The sequence below is a fragment of the Rhinoderma darwinii genome, chromosome 1, assembly GCF_050947455.1.
Source record: "Rhinoderma darwinii isolate aRhiDar2 chromosome 1, aRhiDar2.hap1, whole genome shotgun sequence".
Classification (NCBI taxonomy): Eukaryota; Metazoa; Chordata; class Amphibia; order Anura; family Rhinodermatidae; genus Rhinoderma; species Rhinoderma darwinii.
Genome location: NC_134687.1, coordinates 90,710,650 through 90,733,207, shown reverse-complemented (window position 1 = coordinate 90,733,207; position 22,558 = coordinate 90,710,650). Strand labels below are relative to the sequence as shown.

Sequence of the window (22,558 nt, the reverse complement as noted above, 5' to 3'; positions counted from 1 at the left end):
ATACTTGCCAATATTAGTTGTCCGCTTTTTGTTTCCCTGATTCTACGGGTTTGGGCTTTAGTAATAACCTCATGACACCCTGTTTATACACAATAATCGCCAGCTCTTACCTCTAGCTACCTGCTCCTGGCTCAGTTGCTCTGCTCTTTGTCAGGGTTTCAGTCAGCGGTGTTGTCAGTGATAGGGGCGGGGCTTAACCCCAAGGACGCCTCCTATTGGTTGAGATTTCACATAACAACAACTCTATGGGCATGGCAGCGGTCTGCTGTGTGGCTGTCGTGTGCCGCGGTAGCAGCTACTTTCACTTGTTCGTATAACGCTAGGCAACTGGTGACGTCATGAGCCCGCCGCCAATGCCTGACGCTAACGAAGATAGCACATTGTCTCCAGGCAGCGCTTTAGTGCTAGTATCGTGTGAGGAAATAGCGCAAGTTATTATTTTGACATGTAGCTAGAAAAGTCAGCATAAACTTTTAATGCAAAGTGGCATACGTGTTACTTTTCTATGACATGCTGCTGTAAAAACAATTGCATAGTGTTTGCTCTGAATTCTAGATAAAACAATTTATTCTCCATTTTGTTGAAGTTAGACGTGTGTCCACGTCATCTAATATACATAATATGGTAACGCCCCTTGTGTTCGCATGTTCCAAATTGATTGGCCATGTAGCTTGAGAGACTGACGTAGATTAGCCATTCACGTAAGCCGCCAGTGGCGGGAATTTGGGGTGGCTGCTGGGCAGATCTGATCTCCGTGTTCTATGTAGCCTGGTCATGAGAATGTGAGTCCGACATGTTATATATTCCTTTCTGGACAATTTCTGTTGCTATTGACTCCACCTAGTGAGCAGGGATTACAGTACCCAGCTTTCCCATGCTCCTGAATTCCAAATTGCCGTTCAGGATTTCCGGGAAGTCAGGGTGTTAGAGAGGCTCTGTCACCAGATTCTCAAACTCCTATTGCATGTGATCGGCGCTGCAATGTAGATAACAGTAACGTGTTTTTTTTTTTTTAAAAAAACGTTCATTTTTGGCCAAGTTATGAGCTATTTTATATATATATATATATATGCAAATGAGGTTTGAAATGGACAACTGGGCGTGTTTTTTTCGTTATGTCCAACTGGGCGTGTATTGTTAATTAACTGGGCGTGTTTACGTGTATGACGCTGACCAATCAGTGACCAGTCAGCGTCATACACTCCTCAACATCTGCACGCTCCTCTCCTGAAATACTCTGTGCTGCCTTAAACTCTGTGGACAGGTCAGGATCCTGTTTTTTTTAAATGCTTCTGGGGAACCCGCTCGATCCACTATATAAGTCTGCGCCTCCATCCTCTTCTGCCCCAGTCACTTATTCCCAAGCACTGTAAACTTTCAGATTGGTTGCGCTGTGAATATTCGGAGAACGTGATTGGTTTATGTGCAGGGTAATGAACATACAGACAAGCAGTAGAAGACTGACTAAGGGCTGAGCATTTCATTGAATTCAGTCTTTACTGCTTGTCTGTGTGTTCATTACCCTGCACATAAACCAATCACGTTCTCCGAATATTCACAGCGCAACCAATCTGAAAGTTTACAGTGCTTGGGAATAAGTGACTGGGGCAGAAGAGGATGGAGGCGCAGCCTTATAGAGTGGATCGAGCGGGTTCCCCAGAAGCATTAAAAAAAAAACAGGATCCTGACCTGTCCACAGAGTATTTCAGGAGAGGAGCGTGCAGATCTTGTGCGGGGTGGTGACTTGCCAATCATGTGAAGGTGTTATTGAGGACAGGAGTGGAGGACATGTAACAGACTGAGAGCTACGTAATGGTAAGAGCAGAGTTCACAGCAGCACAGAATATTTCAGGAGAGGAGCATGCAGATGTTGAGGAGTGTATGACGCTGACTGGTCACTGATAGGTCAGCGTCATACACATAAACACGCCCAGTTAAAAACACAATACACGCCCAGTTGGACATAACGAAAAAAAAAACGCCCAGTTGTCCATTTCAAAGCTAATTTGCATATATATAAAATAGCTCATAACTTGGCCAAAAATTAACGTTTTAAAAAAAACAAACAAAAAAAAACATTGCTGTTATCTACATTGCAGCGCCAATCACATGCAATAGGAGATAGGAATCTGAGAATCTGGTGACAGAGCCTCTTTAGGATCAATCCATTCAAGTGTAAGCTGTCCATTGCATTACAATAGCAGTCAGCAGCACAAGGCTGTCACGTTACCATTGTTGTAAAACAGATGTGTAAGGCCTAGTTCACATCACGGTTTAGCCCTACGATTAGCTGTACTTCGGGAAATATTTTGTAATACACTTTCTAATAAAATTCATGTAGCTCACATACATTCAGCTGGGTGTAAGTTTTGGTTGTTTTTGCCAGTAAGGCTATGTTCACAAATCGTTTTTTGTCTTCTGTCGAATGTATACTTTGGGAGGAGAACCGGTGTATACCTCCGATGTATCCCACTGTATAGGCATGCAGTTGGATATGTTGCCTGAACTTCCTGGGCAAAGCGCTACTTTAAAGGGGTTGTCTGGCTATGGACTGTTTTTTTCATACTGATGACCTATCCACAGGATAGGCCATCAGTATATGATCGGTGGGGGTCCAACACCCAGACACTGCACCGATCAGCTGTTCCAACACCCAAACCCTGCACCGATCAGCTGCCTCCGGGGCATCGGATGATATGCAGTGTTCAGTGCTGGAGTGTCGGATGGCTCCATACACTGTATAGCGGCCGTGCTGCAGTACTGCAACTCTGCTCCTACTCAAACATGAACAGAGCTATCTACTTCCGCTACTTTCATCCGGGGGCCTGGAGGCAGCCTGAGCAGCTGATCGGTGCAGGGTCTGGGTTTTGGACCCCCACCGTTCATATACTGATGACCTATCCTTTGGATTGATCATAAGTATGAAATACTGGTCCATGCCCAGACAACCCCTTTAAGAGCTGAGCCTGGGGAAGCCTAATGATGTCATTGTCCACATATGGGCAGTGACGTCAGGGGCTTTGGGTTGCCCGAATCCCTGGCCAGATCATTGGCAACCCTCTGGCTGGGGATTCTGCTCTGAAAGGGAGCCCCTGATGTCACTGTCTCTACATGGACAGTGACGTCAGAGGGTTACTCAGGGACGGAATTCCTGGGCCGACCTCTACCTGATGCTCATGCTGGGGATTCCGGCCCTGGGAAAGCTCCCCGAGGTATACATTTAACATATACTTGTGACGGAAGCCATACAGTGGCATCCGTCACACACAGGCTCCCATGTAAAAAATATATATATACCGCACTGTATTTTTTTATTTTTTTTTGCGGCATTCCTCAGGATAGAAAAGTGTAGTCTACTGCGTTATTAGATCCATCAAAGAAAAATGTACCGAAGTATACAAAAGGGACGGAGGCCAAAAGGGACACTCTTTTTGACTAATGGAGCTCTAGGGAAACATTTAACGTGTACGTTGGCAAAGATGTGCAAGCGGTGTGAACGTAGCCTAAAATCTCTACACACAGGAATCTTCTATTTGGGTTTTCATAGTGCTCATCTATGGATTATGACGGACTTTTACGAAAGAAAGGATTGCAACCCCTCTGTGTTTTAGAAGTGAACAAGGCTTCGATACAATGGTCTATCTACTGTGCGTGCAGTGCGGGGTTATTAGTTTTACAATGTGTTTTTATCAGCAATGCATTAGACTTTTTTTCCCCTCCTAATAAAGGGGTTTTTACACTGGGCGATTATCATATTATTCATAGAACAGAAAATGTATATAGGAGGTATCCTCCCGCTCACCTTCGGCAGAATCACGCTGCTAGCTGCGCCCGGATCCTCGTGTTGGCACACGATCTATAGAACGAACAGGAATACAAGGAAGGATCGAGCGCCAAAAAATTGAGGAGTAAACTTTTAAAAAGGAAACTGGGTTCCAATTTTGTTTGAGAAAATATTTAAAAATGGGAACCAATGTCCAAGTGCAAAGGTGGATAGGAAAGTATGCAGCGTGCTCGTTGCTGATAATTGCCCTGTGTAAACAGGGTAGCGATCAGCATGTGAGCGCGCAAACGCTCGATCTGCTGATCGTATAGTTTTCAAAAAGTAAAATTTTATCGTTGTCGGCAGCACATCTCCCCGTGTAAACAGGAAGACGCGCTGCCGACATGATGATAATGTATGGGGACGAGCGATTGGAGTAACGACCGTTTGTCCCAATCCATAGCTTCTTGTGACAGAAACAAACGAGCGCTGATCAACAATGTCTCGTTGATCGGCGCTCGCTGTAACGGCGGATTACCGCCCGGTGTAATAGGGTCTTATGTGATAATTAGGCAGAGTTCACATGCCGTGGTCACTGTAAAATGGCTCGGTTTTGCTTCAAATCGCGGCAATAAAATTCATTTTGACCGACATTCTGCCCTGGAAAGATTTATTCCGCACAATAGATAAAGTGTGCGCAAAGCCTTATACAGATACACACGTGGAGAGTCTGATACACACGTGGAGAGTCTATAAACAAGAATATTAGCTCATTTGAGTATAATTTTCATATTCTTCACTTTGTGAGACCGTCCTTGTATATTTGATATGCAACTGAACATTTTTATTATGTTTTTCAGAGACAATGAAGAGAAAATGGCTAGAAAAATTGAAGAAAGTTGAGGAGCTAGCGTCTCAGTATAAACGGCATCCAATAAGTTTAGCATACAGTCCCAAACTGTCTAGACCATGGCAACCTTCTTCAGTCTGGAGGCTGTTTCCTCGCCAAGAAGCAGCTTTTCAGTTTGCCAAAATTTGTAAAGAGGTAAGTTATTATATTTGTGTTTTTCTATGGTTTTGGGTTCAGGAGAATAGCTAAAGTGAACCTGTCAGGTCGTTTATGCTGCCCACGTTCATTTCAGTGGTCTGTCACATTTGACTGTCTGTGGAGTGATGGTTGTATACTCACAAAGTGAACATTGCAGAGGGATGCTGTGGGCAAGGAGTCCGGTGTATGGGGCTTTGGCATATACGCTGGGCTCCTTGCCTACAGCTCTTGCCATCGCGCTGCAATGCTCACTGAGTGAGTACACAACAGATACATAAGTGACAGACCGCTAACATAAGCATGTCTAGTTCCCTATAAATAGGGCCGCATAGTCTGGTGACAGTTCCACTTTAAAAAAACAGAGGCAGAGACACATACCTGGATTTCCAGGAGAAAATTGTTGAAGGCCTCATTTTTGATGTTCAGGACACCAGAGAATGCCCCCAGTCTGAGGATGTCACGCGACTGACTGACAGAAACTTCATCACTCGCATTCCCCCAACACCAACTAGAAGGAACCCCCAGAAAAAGTGCCGCGTCTGCAGAAGAGACGGGCACCGCAAAGATTCCCGATATTTCTGTCCCTCATGTCCCTCGCAACCAGGCCTGTGCATTCACCCATGTTTTTAATAAATACCACACTGTTCTGCATTATTAGTATTTAGTTAATTAGTTGAAAATATATTTGCCCTACATTACATTTTTATTTTTCCAATGATTTTACTCCAAGGGTGAGGGAGGGAATGGGTGGGGGGTGGATGTCATGTTTGCATGTTTTCTAAAGTTCATCTGCTGGAAAGCTCCATTTGCATAAACCTGCAATTTCTAAGTTTAGGAAACCCCAAAAAATTCATTCCCATTATACCCCTAGATGAATATTTTGGGATCTCTGCTTCAAGAGCAGATATTTTGGAAGTGTTAGGCTGGATTCACACGAGGTCATTACGTCCGTAATTGACGGACGTATTTCGGCCGCAAGTCCCGGACCGAACACAGTGCAGGGAGCCGGGCTCCTAGCATCATAGTGATGTACGATGCTAGGAGTCCCTGCCTCTCCGTGGAACTGCTGTCCCATACTGAAAACATGATTACAGTACGGGACAGTTGTCCTGCAGAGAGGCAGGGACTCCTAGCATCGTACATAACTATGATGCTAGGAGCCCGGCTCCCTGCACTGTGTTCGGTCCGGGATTAGTGGCCGAAAAACGTCCGTCAATTACGGACGTAATGACCTCATGTGAATCCAGCCTTATAGAAACTGTTGAGTTTTGTAAAACCAGCTTTGAAAAAAGGCGATTTGTGAAATAAGCTTCTTCTATCGTCCGCCCTCCTACTTCTCTACGTGATAAATAAGGCCCACATATTTGGTATCCCCATGCACAGGAGAAGTGGCAGAATGTGAAAGGAGATGAATTTTGTCCGTGGTCTATACTGTGTGTAAAAAATGCTATCATAAACTGACGCATTTGCTAAAAAATTGCTAATTTTATTTTGTTCCATCTTATTCAAGAAACTTTCAGCATCATACACTTCTATTCACAACGCCCAGCTAGTAAAAGTAGTAAACACGCCCCGATGTACGCACATAATACACGCCCAGTACTTTAACTTTAAACACGCCCAGTTGTACTTTAGAAAGCCTCATTTACATAAATATAAAAATGGTCATAACTTGGCCAAAAATGCTCGTTTTTAAAAAAAAAAAAACACGTTACTCTTATCTACATTGTAGCGCCGATCTGCTGCAATAGGAGATAGGGGTTGCAAAATCTGGTGACAGAGCCTCTTTAACCCCTTGAAGAAACCCTTGTGGGGTCTACTTGTGTGAATGAAGTCATTTATGGGGTGTTTCTAATGTTTCAGCAGCATTACACCCCCCAGAAAACAGTATGCTGCTATAAAATCAAATGCAGAATTCCTGGACCGAAAAGGCCAAAAAGCCTCCTTTTATACCAAGCCCTGGCACATGCCCGCACAGTGAATAAAGCACACATATTTGGTATCCTCATGCACGGGAGAAGTGGAAGAATGTGAAAGGAGATGAATTTTGTCCGTGGTGTATACTGTGTGTGTGAAAAATGCTAGCATAAACTGACGCAATTGCTAAATTCTTGCATTTTTTTCCAATTTTGCCACTTTAGAGAAAAAAATAAAAAATGATATATACTGTCAAATACCATTAAAACAAAGCCCTATCTGTCCTTTAAAAAGAGTGTAAAATTCAAAGATGAACTTTATTCACCTGCAGAGTTATAGTCATCTAAAGAAGCGCATAGCAAAATTGTGACATTTGCTCTGGTCATTTAGCTGTAAAACAGCCCAGTCCTTAACCGGTTAAAGTATTTTTAATTAGATGTACCTGGGTCACAGCATATAGGTTATTACAATATATCTTTCACATTAGTCATGATCCTATTACAGATTCTGCGCCAGCACAAGACCACTTGGCATATTTCACTCTGAAATTGTGCTTTCTTTATTTGTAATTTAACTTTTTTTATAATGCAAAAAAAATAAATTTAACATTTAACCCTATCAGGACCGAGCTCATTTTGGCCTTTAGGACCAGCCCCATTTTTTCAAATCTGACGTGTCATTTTATGTGGTAATAACTCTGGAATGCTTTTGCCTATCCAAGCGATTCTGAAATTGTTTTCTCGTGACATATTGTACTTTGTTAGTGGAGAAATTTGGTCAATAAATTCATTGCTTATTTGTGAATAAAGCCAAAATGTAAAGAAAATTTGCAAAAATTATGATTTTTCTAATTTTAAATGTATCTGCTTGTAAAACAGATAGTAATACCACACAAAATAGTCACATATTCCATATGTCTATTTTATGTTTGTATCGTTTTTTGAACATTTTATTTTTCTAGGACGTTACAAGGCTTAGAACTTTGGCAGCAATTTCTCCCATTTTCAATAAAATTTCAAAAGGCTATTTTTCAAGGACCAGTTCAGTTCTGAAGTGGGTTTGAGGGCCTTATATACTAGATAGATGCCATAAATCACCCCATTTTAAAAACTGCTCCCCTCAAAAGTTTTCAAAACATCATTCGGAATGTTTCTTAACCCTTTAGGTGTTTCACAGGAATTAAAACAATGTAGAAGGGAAATTTACAAATTACATTTTTTTTTTTGCCGAAATTCATTTGTAATACTTTTTTTTTCTGTAACACAAAAAGGTTTACCAGAGAAACGCAACTGAATATTTATTGCCCAGATTCTGCAGTATTTAGAAATATCCCACACGTGGCCCTAGTGTGCTAATGGACTGAAACACAGGCCTCAGAATTAAAAGAGCACATAGTGGCTTTTGGGGCCTTCTTTTCTTTAGAACATATTTTAAGCACCATGTCAGGTTTGAAGAGGTCTTGTGGTGCTGAAACAGTGAAAACTCCCCAAAAGTGACACTGTTTTGGAAACTACACACCTGAAGGAATTTATCTAGGTGTATAGTTAGCATCTGGACCCCACAGGTCTTTTGCTAAATTTATTGCAGTTAGTCTGTGAAAATAAAAATCTACTTTTTAATTTTTACAAGGAATAAAGAATAAAAAGCACCCCAAAATTTTTAAAGCTAATTCTCCCGATTATGGAAATACCCCATATGTGGTAATAAACTGCTGTTTGGACCCACGGCAGGGCTCAGAAAGGAAGGAGCGCTATTTGGATTTTGGAGCGTAGATTTTGCTGGAATAGTTTTCGGGTGCCATGTCGCATTTGCAAAGCCCCTGAGGTACCAAAACAGTGGAAACACCCCAAAACTGACCCCATTTGGGAAACTACACCCCTTAAGGAATCTATCTAGGGGTATAGTGAGTATGTAGACTCAAATTCTTTGCAGAATTTATTAGAATTAGGCTGTGAAAATGAATATCAACATTTTTTCCACTAAAATGTTGAATTGTTTCATTTTCACAAAGGAGAAAGAGCACCCCAACATTTGTAAAGCAATTTTTCCAAGTATGGCAATACCCCACGTGGTCATAAATGGCTTTTCATTAGAGATTAAATAACCCTATCAGGACTGATCCATTTTTTGCTTTTTCATTTTAGGTTTTCCCTTCCCGCTTTCCAAGAGCCATAAAGTTTTTTATTTTTCTGTCCGTAGAGTGGTGTGAGGGCTTATTTTTTGCAGAAGGAGTTGTAGTTTCTAGTGACATCATTTAAAGTACCATTTAATGTACTGGGAAACTGAAAATAAAATTCTTTGCAGGCTGAAATTGGAAACCGCTGCGATTTCGCCATTGTTGTTTGGGTTTAGTTTTTACGGGTTTCACCGTGCGGTAAAAAATGTTTGTTTTTTTGGGGTTTTTATATTTGTTTACTTTTACAAAGTAAAAACTATTTGTTAAAAAAACCAAAACGTTTTGTTTCACCACATTCAGAGAGCCATAACTTGTTTTATGGTCTATTGAGCGGTGTGAGGGATTATTTTTTGCGGGACGAGCTGTAGTTTTTATTGGTAGCATTTTTTGGTACATACATATTTTTGATCACTTTTTTTATTACATTTTTTTTAAAAGCTAAGTTCACAAAAAAACAGAGATTTGGGCGTTTTCAATTCTTTATTTTTTACGGCGTTCACCATGCGAGTCAAATAATGGTATATTGTAATAGTTAGAACTTTTACGGATGCAGGTATTCCAATCTTGTTTACTTTTTTATTTTTCACATTTCTTTAGAGGAAAAATGGGAAAGCGGTTTTTTTTTTGGGACTTTAAATATATTATATATTTTTTTCACGAATAACTTTTTTTATTTTATTTTTTACACTTTTTTAGTCCCCCTAAGGGACTTAAAGGGAACCTGTCACCAGCATCTCACCTATTGAACTCTACTTAACCCTTGCTGGCCGCTGCTGTTAATAGTTCATTGCCGTTATCCCCTCTTTAAACTCTTCCGACCGTAAATAATGGTCTGCAAACGTTTTGCGCCTTTTATGGTAATAATCCATCAGTCTCGTTCGTTCTTCTTTTTATGCCCACCCACCGCCGAAAAATGGCCCACCCTGAATGTTGTCAATCAAAAGTAAGCTGTCACTCAAAAGTAAGGAGGCGGGGTTAACTCGGAAAGGCTTGAGGAATGAAGATATGACTCTTTTCGAACAAAGATATGCTCATTAGCATACGGTGCTGGAACACTAAAAAAACGGAATACTAAAGTCACAGAGCCGACTTAGAAGATAATTATAGGTTATATAACAATGATTTTTCACCCACTACCACCAGGTATTGCTGATTTAATAGGTGAAATGCTGGTGACAGGTTCCCTTTAACCCAGCGATCATTAGATCGCTGGTGCAATACACTGCAATACTAATGTATTGCAGTATAATGTCATTTTTACAGGCTCCTGTAACAGCACGATCGCTGTTCCTGTCCGTTAGTCCCGGGTGTCAGCTGTAATACAGAGTTGACACCTGCAGCATATGCAGCGCATGAGCCCGCTCCATATATAACCCCCCGCACCACGACATGCTATTAAGTCGTGGTGCCCGAAGGCGTTAATGCGCAGCAGATGGTGCAAAGTGAAAATTCAAATTTTCCACTGATGTGCCATTTTAGTGCACAATATGTTGTGCTCAGTTTGTGCCACTGAAGACAAATACCTCTTACAATGTTGAGCGGGTTCTCCCGGATATAAAATGTCATATATGTGGATGTAAACTTGTGTTTGGGCACGCTGTGGGGTTCAGAAGGGAGGAAGCGCCATTTGGCTTTCGGCGTGCAGATTTTGCTTGGTAATAGTTCTGTCTGGGGTCTTACTGGTATTTCAGTTTATAATGTGAGGGAATTTGTGCAGATTACATCAGGGTATAATAATGCGGTAAATAAAAAATGATTCATAGCTATGTGGCCGGTGTCGCACTGATAAATGGTGCCCGATCTTATCCGCTTTTGGAACGCTCTGCACATTTTGTGTCGCCATATTCTGAGAGCCAGAACTTTTCTATTTTTTCTCTAATGGAGCTGTGTGTGGGCTTATTTGTTGCGGGACAATCTGTATCCTAAAAACGGGCTTACCTTGCCGTCCCTCGGAGTCCCTTTTGAATTGAGCGGTAGTGCGCATGCTCGGGCACCGCTCCATTCTTTTCTATGGGGCTGCCGAAGATAGCGCTCTGCAGCCCCATAGAGATGAATGTAGCGCTGGTCTAGATGATAGTTTTGTTGAAGAGCAAATGTCTAATGATTCTTGGAATCTGTGATTTACATTCCATTAATACATATTTATATTGTGTTAAGGATGTTCATGTCTTTGCATTGGAAACGGTTCTTGATGATACGGAGAGAAGGCTTTATCTGGTGACAACCTACGCAGAGTTTTGGTTTTATTACATGTAAGTATATTGCATATTTTTTCCTTTTATCTTTTGGTATGTTCGGGATGTACATGATATTTTTGATTCACATTTCAAAAAAGAGGTTTAGCAGAAGCTTGCACCCTTCTTATTCATTAACTCTTGGAAGGTACTGATTCTTCATGCGGAGATGCTTAACCCCTTCCCTCCAGTGATTTTTCGGATTTTCATTTTTGTTTTTTCCTCCTCACCTTCCAAGAGTCATTTTTTTTTAGTGGAGTATAGCCGTATGAGGGCTTGTTTCTTGCGGGATGAGTTGTAGATTTTCATGACACCCTTTATTGTACTATATAATGTACTTGAAAACAGGAAAACAATTCTTTGTGAGTGGAATGGTAGAAAAACAGCGATTCCTCTGTTTTCTTGGGGGGGTATTGTTTTTACGGTGTTTACCATGTGGTATAAATGACATGTTAACTTTATTCTGCGGGTCAATACGATTACAGCGATACCAAATGTATATCGTTTTTTTTAATGTTTTACTACTTTTACAAAGAAAAAATCTGTTAATGATAAAATTTGTTTTGTGTCGCTATGTTCTGAGAGTCAACTTTTTATTTTTCAGTCTGTTGAGCGGTATGAGGACTTATTTATTTGCGGCGCAAGCTGTAGTTCCTAGTGGTACCATTTTGGGGACGTGAGACTTTTAGATCACTTTTTATTTCAGCGATTCTGGCATGTTTCTTTTTTAAAATTAATTTTTTTTTACGACGTGCTAAATAATGTTATATTGTAAAATTTCAGCCTTTTACGGACACGATGATACCAGATATCAAATGGTGTCTTTTTTGGGGTGTTTCCTTTGTTTTGGCCCCACAAGACTGCTTCAAACCCAACCCCAACATGGTGCCTAAAATATATTCTAAGAAAACTAAGGCCCCAATATCCACTAGGTGCTCCTGTGCTTCTGAATCCGGTCCTTCAGTTCAGTAGCACACTAGGGCCACATGTGGGATATTGCTAAAAATGTGTTCCAGAAAAAAATGGGTTAAAACTGATTTTCTGCAAAAAAAAATTACATTTGTCAATTTCACCTTTAAAGTGGCTCTGTCACCACATTATACGTGCCCTATCTCCTATATAAGGAGATCGCCGCTATAATGTAGGTGACAGTGATGCTTTTTATTTAGAAAAACTATCTATTTTAAACTACTTTATGAGCGATTTTTAGATTTATGCTAATGAGTTTCTTAATGCCCAAGTGGGCGTGTTTTACTTTAGACCAAGTGGGCGTTGTACAGAGGAGTGTATGACGCTGACCAATCATTTATTTAACCACTTTTATCAGTGGTTAAATAAAAGCTGCAGGAGGTTATATACACTAACACTGTGAATGAATAGAGTTCCACCCACATTAGATTAATTTAAATTGAGAGTCTAATTCAAGTATTCCATCTGATCCTACTAAATTGAAAGTGATTAGATTGTTCACGTTCTGTTATCTTCTAGATTTACTGCCTGAATAGAACGATTAAAATAAATTGTAATAAATGATTGCTAAAAATGGTCTCTTAAAGCCAAATTACAACAGGCTCAGTCAAATGGTCAGCAGCAGAGAAAGGTCTATTGGCAGTGATGTCGATTATCTACCCTTAGACCAGCCTCTCCTCTTATTGTATAATCGCTGAACCCAACTTGCTGAATAATTATCACGCTAATCCAACGCGTTTCTGCACCACTGATATACGTGGTACATCATCAGGGATTATTATTGTTTAGTTGTTATTGCCGGCTCGCACGGTTCTGTGCTGAATCAACCTCCCGGCTCGTGCACGACTCTGATACAATGGTCGCACACGAGCCGGAGAGGTGCCGGTCTTTTAACAGGCTTAAGCCCTCCTCCTCTGGTGACGTACTCGCGGCAAGCTGCCAATCCTATTTAGACACGTCAATCGTGACCTGTCAGGGTTGCGGCGAGCCTCCTTGTTTAGACAGCCAATCAGAGCATTGGGGACGCTAAGCGTCCTTTGTAACCTTGGAGATCCGAAAGTGGATACACAACCTGCGGGGATACAGTACTGTGGATTCGAACAAAAATAAGAAATCACTGCTTAGGAGCATAACAGAGTATTGCCTGTTATACAGATCGGTGCTAGTCAGTTAGCAAGGGAATGACCAAATACTATAGTTTTGCACAGATATCTCGGACGCATAGCGTCCGCCGTAACCATGGATACTTGAAAGTTAATATACATGCAAGATGGATACACAGTACACTTGACTTCAACATATCTACAGCCTGGAGAGGTCGCTACATTTGCGCCTACCAAAGCAATCTATAAACAAGAGAGCATTAGAATCACATACATAGTAAATAGCCAGCTTTAGGGGTGGACCAGGGACAAAGCCCTTGATTTAATATGAACTCCCTGAGTTTAAAGAGGCACAATGGATCTTTCGTCTACGGACTATCAGTCCTCTGGGCCTCAATGAACAAATCTCATATGCATGTTTTTTATGACGACACCTACTGGGGTATACCCATATTTTACATCTTTAGTGCCACTCAGGGAGTTCATATTAATCAAGGGCTTTGTCCCTAGTCCACCCCTAAAGCTGGCTATTTACTATGTATGTGATTCTAATGCTCTCTTATTTATAGATTGCTTTGGTAGGCGCAAATGTAGCGACCTCTCCATGCTGTAGATATGTTGAAGTCAAGTGTACGGTGTATCCATCTTGCATGTATATTAACTTTCAAGTATCCATGGTTACGGCGGACGCTATGCGTCCGAGATATCTGTGCGAAGATGTGGCTCGCTGTGACCCCGACACATTATGACTAATACACTCTATCTGGGCAGCGGGTCCTATGTTTAACTATAGTATTTGGTCATTCCCTTGCTAACTGACTAGCACTGATCTTTATAACAGGCAATACTCTGTTATGCTCCTAAGCGGTAATTTCTCATTTTTGTTCGAATCCACAGTACTGTATCCCTGCAGGTTGTGTATCCGCTTTCGGATCTCCAAGGTTACAAAGGACGCTTAGCGTCCCCAATGCTCCGATTGGCTGTCTAAACAAGGAGGCTCGCCGCAACCCTGACAGGTCACGATTGACGTGTCTAACTAGGATTGGCTGCTTGCCGCGAGTACGTCCCCAGAGGAGGAGGGCTTAAGCCTGTTAAAAGACCGGCACCTCTCCGGCTCGTGAGCGACCATTGTATCAGAGTCGTGCACGAGCCGGGAGGTTGATTCAGCACAGAACCGCGCGAGCCGGCAATAACAACTTAAAGAGGCTCTGTCACCAGATTTTGCAACCCCTATCTCCTATTGCAACAGATCGGTGCTTCCATGGAGATAAGAGTAACGTTTTTTTATTTTTTAAAAACGAGCATTTTTGGCCAAGTTATGACCATTTTTCAATTTATGTAAATGAGGCTTTCTAAAGTACAACTGGGCGTGTTTAAAGTAAAAGTACAACTGGGCGTGTTTAAAGTAAAAGTACAACTGGGCGTGTTTAAAGTAAAAGTACAACTGGGCGTGTTTAAAGTAAAAGTACAACTGGGCGTGTTTAAAGTAAAAGTACAACTGGGCGTGTATTATGTGTGTTACATCTGGGCGTTTTTACTTCTTTTACTAGCTGGGCGTTGTGACGAGAAGTATCAGCCACTTCTCTTCACAACGCCCAGCTTCTGGCAGTGCAGACACACAGCGTGTTCTCGAGAGATCACGCTGTGACGTCACTCACAGGTCGTGCATCGTGTCGGACGAGCGGGGACACATCGGCACCAGAGGCTACAGTTGATTCTGCAGCAGCATCGGCGTTTGCAGGTAAGTCGATGTGCGGGTTAATTAATGTAACAGCTTTATAGTCAGGGTAGTTACGGTCGCGGCGATACCAAATATGTGTAACTTCTTTGCTTTATTGTGGTTTTTTTTTAATAGTAAAGCAGTTTGTAAGGGGAAAAAGTGGGTTTTTTATTTTTTTCACATTTTTTGTTATTAACTTTATTCAACTTTTTTTTACTTTTTTACTAGTCCCACTAGGGGACTTTAATATGCGATCATCCGATCACTTTTATAATACACTGCAATACTTTTGTATTGCAGTATATTTCTGCCTGTCCGTTTAAAACGGACAGGCATCTGCTAGGACATGCCTCCGACATGAACTAGCAGGCATTTACTACGGGCAGACCTGGGGGCCTTTATTAGGCACCCGGCTGCCATCGGAGATACAGATACACAGATCTTATCGCCGGGTGTCAGTGGGATGAGAGGGAGCTCCTTCCCTCTCTCCAAAACCACTCAGATGCGGTGCACGCTATTGAGCACCGCATCTGAGGGGTTAAACAGGTGAGATCGATACTAATATCGATCTCACACGTTCGAGCAGGGACGCCCCCAGCCCTCATCTACCTCTGGTAGCTGAGAGCAGGGACATTTATCGGCTCCCTGCTCGGTTTACTTTATTCTGATGCAGCGCCGTGAACAGGCTATTGCATCAGAATAAAGCCCACTAATGACCGCCGTGAAAAGGCTTATCGGCAGTCATTAAGGGGTTAAAGTCCAATGTGTGATGACAAAACCATCTCAGAATCGCTTGAAAAAAATTAAAGCATTCCAAAGTTATTATAACTTGAAGTGATACATGTCAGATTTGGAAAAAATGCCTTAAAGAGGCTCTGTCACCAGATTATAAGTGCCCTATTTCCTACATAGTCTGATCGGCGCTGTAATGTAGATTAGTGGTTTTTATTTTGAAAAACGATCATTTTTGAGCAAGTTATGAGCAATTTTAGATTTATGCTAATTAGTTTCTTAATAGACAACTGGGCGGGTTTTTACTTTTTACCAACTGGGCGCTGTACAGAGGAGTGTCTGAAGCTGACCAATCAGTGACCAATCAGCGTCATACACTTCTCATTGTTCCAGCCCAGTGTGATTGTGCAGTGAAAGAAGCTGGGCTGGAACAATGAGAAGTGTATGATGCTGATTGGTCAGCGTCATACACTCCACTGTACAACGCCCAGTTGGTAATCTATTAAGAAACGAATTCGCATAAATCTAAAATTGCTCCCTACACTTCGGTAAAGTTTCTGTGGGACTAACTCACACAGCACAGCATGATCTCGTGAGATCACGCTGTGCTGTTATTCAGCGGCATGCACTTTTCTTTACAACGCCCACTTGGTCAAAAGTAAAAAAATGCCCAGTTGGGCATTAAGAAACTAATTGGCATAAATCTAAAATTGTTCATAACGTGCTCAAAAATGATTGTTTTTCAAAATAAAACCCATTGTTGTTATCTACATTACAGCGCCGATCAGATTATGTAGAAGATTGGGCACTAATAATCTGGTGACAGAGCCTCTTTAAGGCCAAAAAGGCTTAGTCACTAAAGGGTTAATGTTGATGATGGCTATAACAGTTAATGAAAACCCAAAATTTTGTATCTCCGAAAAGTAGAATATTAAATAAGCCCAATTTCAAAAATGGTTTTTAATACCGAAATGTTGGCCTACTGAAAAGTATGTACAGTATATGCACTCAATACTTGGTCGGGGCTCCTTTTGCACGAATTCCTGCATCAATGAGGCGTGGCATGGTGGCGATCAGCCCGTGGCACTGCTGAGGGGTTATGGAAGCCCAGGTTGCTTTGATAGCGGCCTTCAGCTCGTCTGCATTGTTGGGTCTGGTGTCTCATCTTCCTCTTGACAATACACCAAAGATTCTCTATGGGGTTTAGGTCAGGGGAGTTTGCTGGCCAATCAAGCACAGTGATACTGTGGTTATTACACCAGGTATTGGTACTTTTGGCAGCGTGGGCAGGTGCCAAGTCCAGCTGGAAAATGAAATCAGCATCTCCATAAAGCTTGTCAGCAGAGGGAAGCATGAAGTGCTCTGAAATTTCCTGATAGACGGCTGCGTTGCCTCTGGGCTTGATATAACACAATGGACCAACACCAGCAGATGACACGGCTCCCCAAACCATCACTGACTGGAAACTTCACACTGGACCGCAAGCAACTTGGATTGGGTGCCGCTCCACTCTTCCTCCAGACTCTGGGACCTTGATTTCCCAAAGAAATGCAAAATTTACTTTAATCTGAAAACAGGACTTTGGACCACTGAGCAACAAACCAGTCCTTTTAACCCCTTCCCGCCGCAGCCACTTTTGGACCAAATGACAGAGCCTCATTTTTTTTAAATCTGACGTGTTTTACTATATGTGGTAATAACTTTGGAATGCTTTTACCTATCCAAGCGATTCTGAGATTGTTTTCTCATGACATATTGTACTTTATGTTAGTGAAAAAATTTGGTAGATATATTCAATATTTTTTTGTGAAAACACCAAAATTTTGAGAAAATGTGCAAAAAATTTGCATTTTCTAAATTCAAATGTATCTGCTTGTAAGACAGATAGTAATACCACAAAAAATAGTTACTAGTTAACATCCCCCATATGTCTACTTTAGTTTGGCATCGTTTTTTGAACATCCTTTCATTTTTCTAGGACGTTACAAGGCTTATAAGTTTAGCAGCAATTTCTCCCATTTTCAAGAAAATTTCAAAAGCCCATTTTTTTAGGGAACAGTTTAACCCTTTAGACGTTTCACAGGAGTTAAAGCAAAGTGGAAGGCAAATTTGCAAATTTCATTTGTTCTTTTGCAGAAATTTCATTTTAATAAATTTTTCTTGTAATACTGAAGGTTTTACCAGAGAAACACAATTGAATATTTATTGCCCTGATTCTGCAATATCCCACATGTGGCCCTTGTGTGCTAATGGACGCGTTAATGGAAGCAAAGGAGCGCCTACTGGATTTTAAGGCTTTTCTTAGATTATATTTCAGGCACCATGTCAGGTTAAAAGAGGTCTTATGGTGCCGAAACAAAGGAAACACCCCCAAAAAGACCCCATTTTGGAAACTACACCCCTTGAGGAATTCATCTAGCGGTTTAGTGAGCATTTTGACCCCACAGGTGTTTCATAGATTTCATTGGAATTGGGCAGTGAAAATGAAAAATAACATTATTTTTCAATAAGATGTAGCTTTACCTCCAAATTTTTTACCTTTTTCAACAAATAAATGAGGAAAAGCACCCCAACATTTGTAAAGCAACTTCTCCAGAGTACGGAAATACCAAACATGTGGTCATAAACTACTGTTTGGGCAAGCGGCAGGACTTGGAAGGGAAGGCACGCCATTTAGCTTTTGGAGCGTAGATTTTGCTGGATTGATTTCTCTGCATCATGTCGCATTTGTAAAGCTCCTAAGCTACCAGTACAGTGGAAACCCCCCAAAAGTGACTCAATTTTGGAAACTACACCCCTCAAGGAATTTTTCAAGTGGTATAGTGAGGATTTTGACCCACAGGTGTTTCATACACTGGGCAGTAAATCAAAGAAAATGTTTCTTTAGCCCCAAATTCATCATTTTCACAGGGGGTTAAAGGAGAAAAAGCACCCACAGTTTTACGTAATTTCTTCTGAATACGGCAATACCCCATTTGTGGAGATAAACTGCTGTTTGAGCACATGGCAGGGCTCAGAATGTAAAGAGCACCATGCAACATCTGAGGCCTAGTACGATGGCATTTACTGCCCTGTGTTATGAAAACAGAGGGTCTGGGGTGCCAAAACATTAGAAACCCAGAAAAGTGACCCCATTTAGGAAACTAAACCCCTAAAAGAATTCATCTAGCGGTATAGTGAGAAGATTTAGATTGTAATGTAACACCTTTCAAGTTATTCATAAATTGTGAAGGGACAGCCCTCTAGGTATTCATCTAGGGGTATAATAAGAAATACTTTAATTTTAGTAACTAAGGAGGACAACCTGGAAAACCCGCAATGGAGGGAGAGGGAATGGCAGGTCCCACTACCAACCTACCCACCATTCCATAAAATCCAGCCCAAAAAATAAATCAAAGGCCTCAGCAAGAAAAGATTTGCTGAGACAACCAATCTCATCTGGATTTATTCCTCTCACCCAGATTTGCAACATTGGTAAGAAAGACACTCCCTCGGGTTCTTGGTATAGTGAGAATTTTTTGTTTTGTTTTAGGTGTTTTTTTTTACAAATTTTAAATTATCAAATTTTAAATGCGGCTGGTCAGTAAAAATATATAAATTATTGGTCATGGCCAATATCGGAGACCGAAAAGGTGAATGAAGAATAAATAAATAAAAAATCCAAGGAGGTATGATATATTTTGAAACATTGTTTTATGCACAGTCCTGGATTTGTGGGACACGTCTCACAATGGTATGTGGTGTCCTTACGTATGCCTTGCTTTGCACACACACAGCATTTTTTTGGGGGCTTCTGTTTTTTTTCAGTGGGGAAATGCTGGCCGGGAATTATCCTTCTGACGGAAGAACAAGATGAACTGCCCTCTCCTACCTGGTCAACAAATATCAGGGCCTTGATAACTTTTTCCTGAAATTGCAGGAACGTATCCCTACTGCCAGCATATCTGCAGAGGACAAAAGCGTTGTATAATACCATCTGTGTAAGATGCACAGACAGCTTTTTATACCATACCTTGGTCTTGCGCATGGTGCTGTATGGTTTTATCACCTGGTCAGACAGGTCATATATATGTGATAACAGACGAGTGTAAGGAATAAGTACATACCAAAAGTCATGGTCTCACATAGGAAGGACACCAACAACCATTAGCCCCATTATTGATGTGTATAGGGAATATTAGCATGTGGCTATAAGCTATATATCTGTACTGTCTATCACTGCACTTTTTGACTACTATCTCACATCTAACAACTATCTGATGCATTTCCCATGCGGCTTGGCTGTCCCCCTTGGACTTTGATATACATTTGTGTCTGCATCCTGCTATAAATATGCATAAACATGCCCATTACATTTACTTTTTGTTCTAGCATAGGCTGACGCCTTCTCATTGTGTGACTCCTCTTTTTATTCTGTCATGTCTATTTGTAATAAAATGTATATATTTTTATACTCCATCACATTTTGTGCCGAAGTTGATCATTTTTCCACTTTGTAGTGTTCTTACAGATCAAAGCAGGGCAGAAGGACACTGTGGGTGACTGAAATTATATATTTGCTAACCAGTGGGCACCAAAAGTGGTGATCACTGGTCAGTGGGCACAAAAGGGGCAGATCGCTTATTTTTTTGTCAGACTCTTCACGTTCTTCTCACTGGCAGCCGTCTCTGACAAACTCTCTGACAGAAGTGAGCTTGTCAGAGCCGAGATGCCGGCAAAACAACCTTTCTACTCTGTGATTGGCCAGTCAGTACTGACTGGCCAATCACAGCGTTTGCCAGCACGGGACTACTCTGATTGGTCCTGTGCCATGAGTCCTGCTCGGCAACTGTCAATGACAGTTGCGATCAGGACGCTGTCACCATGTCTATTGACATGGTGACAGTTTAAAGCTTGGGCATAGCTGTACGCCCTATTGCGGGAAATCACTTTGATTCTGGACGTACAGTCACGCCCAATTGCGGGAAGGGGTTAAAGGCTTAGGAAACCTTTGCAGGTGTTTTTTTGTTGATTAGCTGATTAGTGTCACACCATGAGTCTACAATCTTCAACTTTTACCCAATATGCAAGTTTTCTGAGAGACTAAGTTTTGGGTTTTCATTAAGTGTTAGCCATAATCATCAACATTGAAAGAAAAAAGTGCTGGAAATAGATCACTCTGTGTGTACTGAATCTATATAATAAGAGGTTCACTTTTTAAATTGAATTTCTGAAATAAATTAACTTTTTGATGATATTCTAATTCATAGAGAAGGACCAGTGTGTATGTGTATATATATATATATATATGTGTGTGTATATATATATATATATATATATGTGTGTGTGTGTATATATATATATATATATATATATATATATATATATATAAATAAATGTAAAAGAACTTTAACTGTTTTTTTTATTTGTTTTTTTAGTCCCCCAAGGGGACTTGAAAAGGCGATCCAACTTGGATCGCTGGCACTATATACTGCAATACTAAAATGGTTAACGAGGGTATTGTGGGGAATTTCTTATTTCAATAAAAAAAATTGTATTTGTGTTTTTTTTTTTAAACTTTTAGTGCCTAGATAATGGCAGTTGGCTGATTGACAGCGTCCATTATTAAGGCGGTGCTTAGTGTTAGCCGGTGCAGAGGCTAGCACTAACCACCCATTATTACCCTGGTACCCACCGCCACCAGAGCTGCCGGGAAGAGCTTGGTACGATCCAGTACCCGACCATCTGTTGTGATGGTCGGGAACTGGGGCGGCCGCAGGCTGGTATCATGAGGCTTGGAAGGGCCAAAAATACTGGACCTTCCCACCCTTGTAATGCTAGGCTGCTGCTGCTGTGTTGTATCTGGCTGGTTCTGAAAATTAACAAATTTAACATAGACGTGGGGTCGCCTAGATTTTTAATAACCAGCCAGATACAACACAGCAGCAACCTGGAATTACATGGGTGGGAAGGGCCACTGGTTTTGTCCATTCCCAGGCTAATAACACCAGCCTGCGGCCGCCCCGGTGATCCACCATCACTGGATCGTACCAGGCTCTTCCCAATATCCGTAATGGAGGTTGATACCGGGGTAATGGCTGTTTACTGCTAGCCTAATGGACATTGTCAAAAAGACAACTGTCATGCATGTGCTAATAAAGTATAAAAAAACATAATGTTCCAAAAAAAAAATATTGAAATAAATAATCCACCACAGAATCCTCACCAACCATTTTATTTAAACAAAAATCGTAGAGCATCGCATTAGTCCACCGAATATACTATGTAGTACAATAGGTCCAGCGTAACCTGATTAAAATATATAAATTAGGCGTGAAGCATTCTTTTGTGAAATGATTCCTTGTGCTATCCCTTTTTTTAACGTTTTTCAGAATACAGCAAAAAACGTAAAAAATATTTGTATTAAATCTCAATTTTTTTTTAAAATAATAATTTGGTCACTACACTTTCCCTTTAGAAAAAAAAATAGCGTTACTAAAGTAGTCCTCGAATCCAACTTAGTCAAGCAACCAAAACGTTCTAAAAACAGGAACACACGCAAATACAAAATTTATAACACATGAGGTAGGCTTACATACAGGGTACATGGGTGACACTGTCTGTTATATCAAGTATCTAAGCCAACAAAAAGTTAGGCTTAGATACAGGTGCACAGCAGACACAAATCTTATACTATATAAGATTACTGTCTGCTGTCCCCCATTATATTAGGCTACTATGGGGTATGTATGCCCCCCATACAATATAATGCCCAACATAGCTGCCCCATTTTTTTTACTGGTTCGGTTGTTGGACTACATTGGATTTGAGGACTACTTAGATGACGGCGCTTTCTTCTTGTGTTGGGGGTGCTTTCTTTCAATAAAATTTTGTTTCTGTATCTGTGTATTTTCCTT

The 22,558-nt window shown here is 41.0% G+C and overlaps 2 protein-coding genes across 7 annotated transcripts in view; one reads left to right on the top strand and one right to left on the bottom strand.

The window, feature by feature from the left end:
• LOC142752137 (caspase-3-like) overlaps positions 1 to 273 on the bottom strand; it is a 36,203-nt gene extending 35,930 nt beyond the window's left edge. The window contains exon 1 of the mRNA XM_075860199.1: positions 111 to 273. The gene's annotated coding sequence lies outside the window, so the exon portion shown is untranslated. The remainder of the gene's footprint in view (positions 1 to 110) is intronic.
• PRIMPOL (primase and DNA directed polymerase) overlaps positions 256 to 22,558 on the top strand; it is a 76,371-nt gene continuing 54,068 nt past the window's right edge. For 2 of the 6 annotated variants that reach the window (XM_075860196.1, XM_075860193.1), the window contains exons 1-3: positions 468 to 782; positions 4,624 to 4,808; positions 11,062 to 11,156. In XM_075860196.1, coding sequence (XP_075716311.1) covers positions 4,629 to 4,808; positions 11,062 to 11,156 — 275 coding nt within the window. In that variant the 5' untranslated portion in view covers positions 468 to 782; positions 4,624 to 4,628. Of the gene's footprint in view, positions 415 to 453; positions 783 to 4,623; positions 4,809 to 11,061; positions 11,157 to 22,558 lie in introns of those variants that run through there. The other 4 variants (XM_075860194.1, XM_075860197.1, XM_075860195.1 and 1 more) reach the window with 4 other exon arrangements.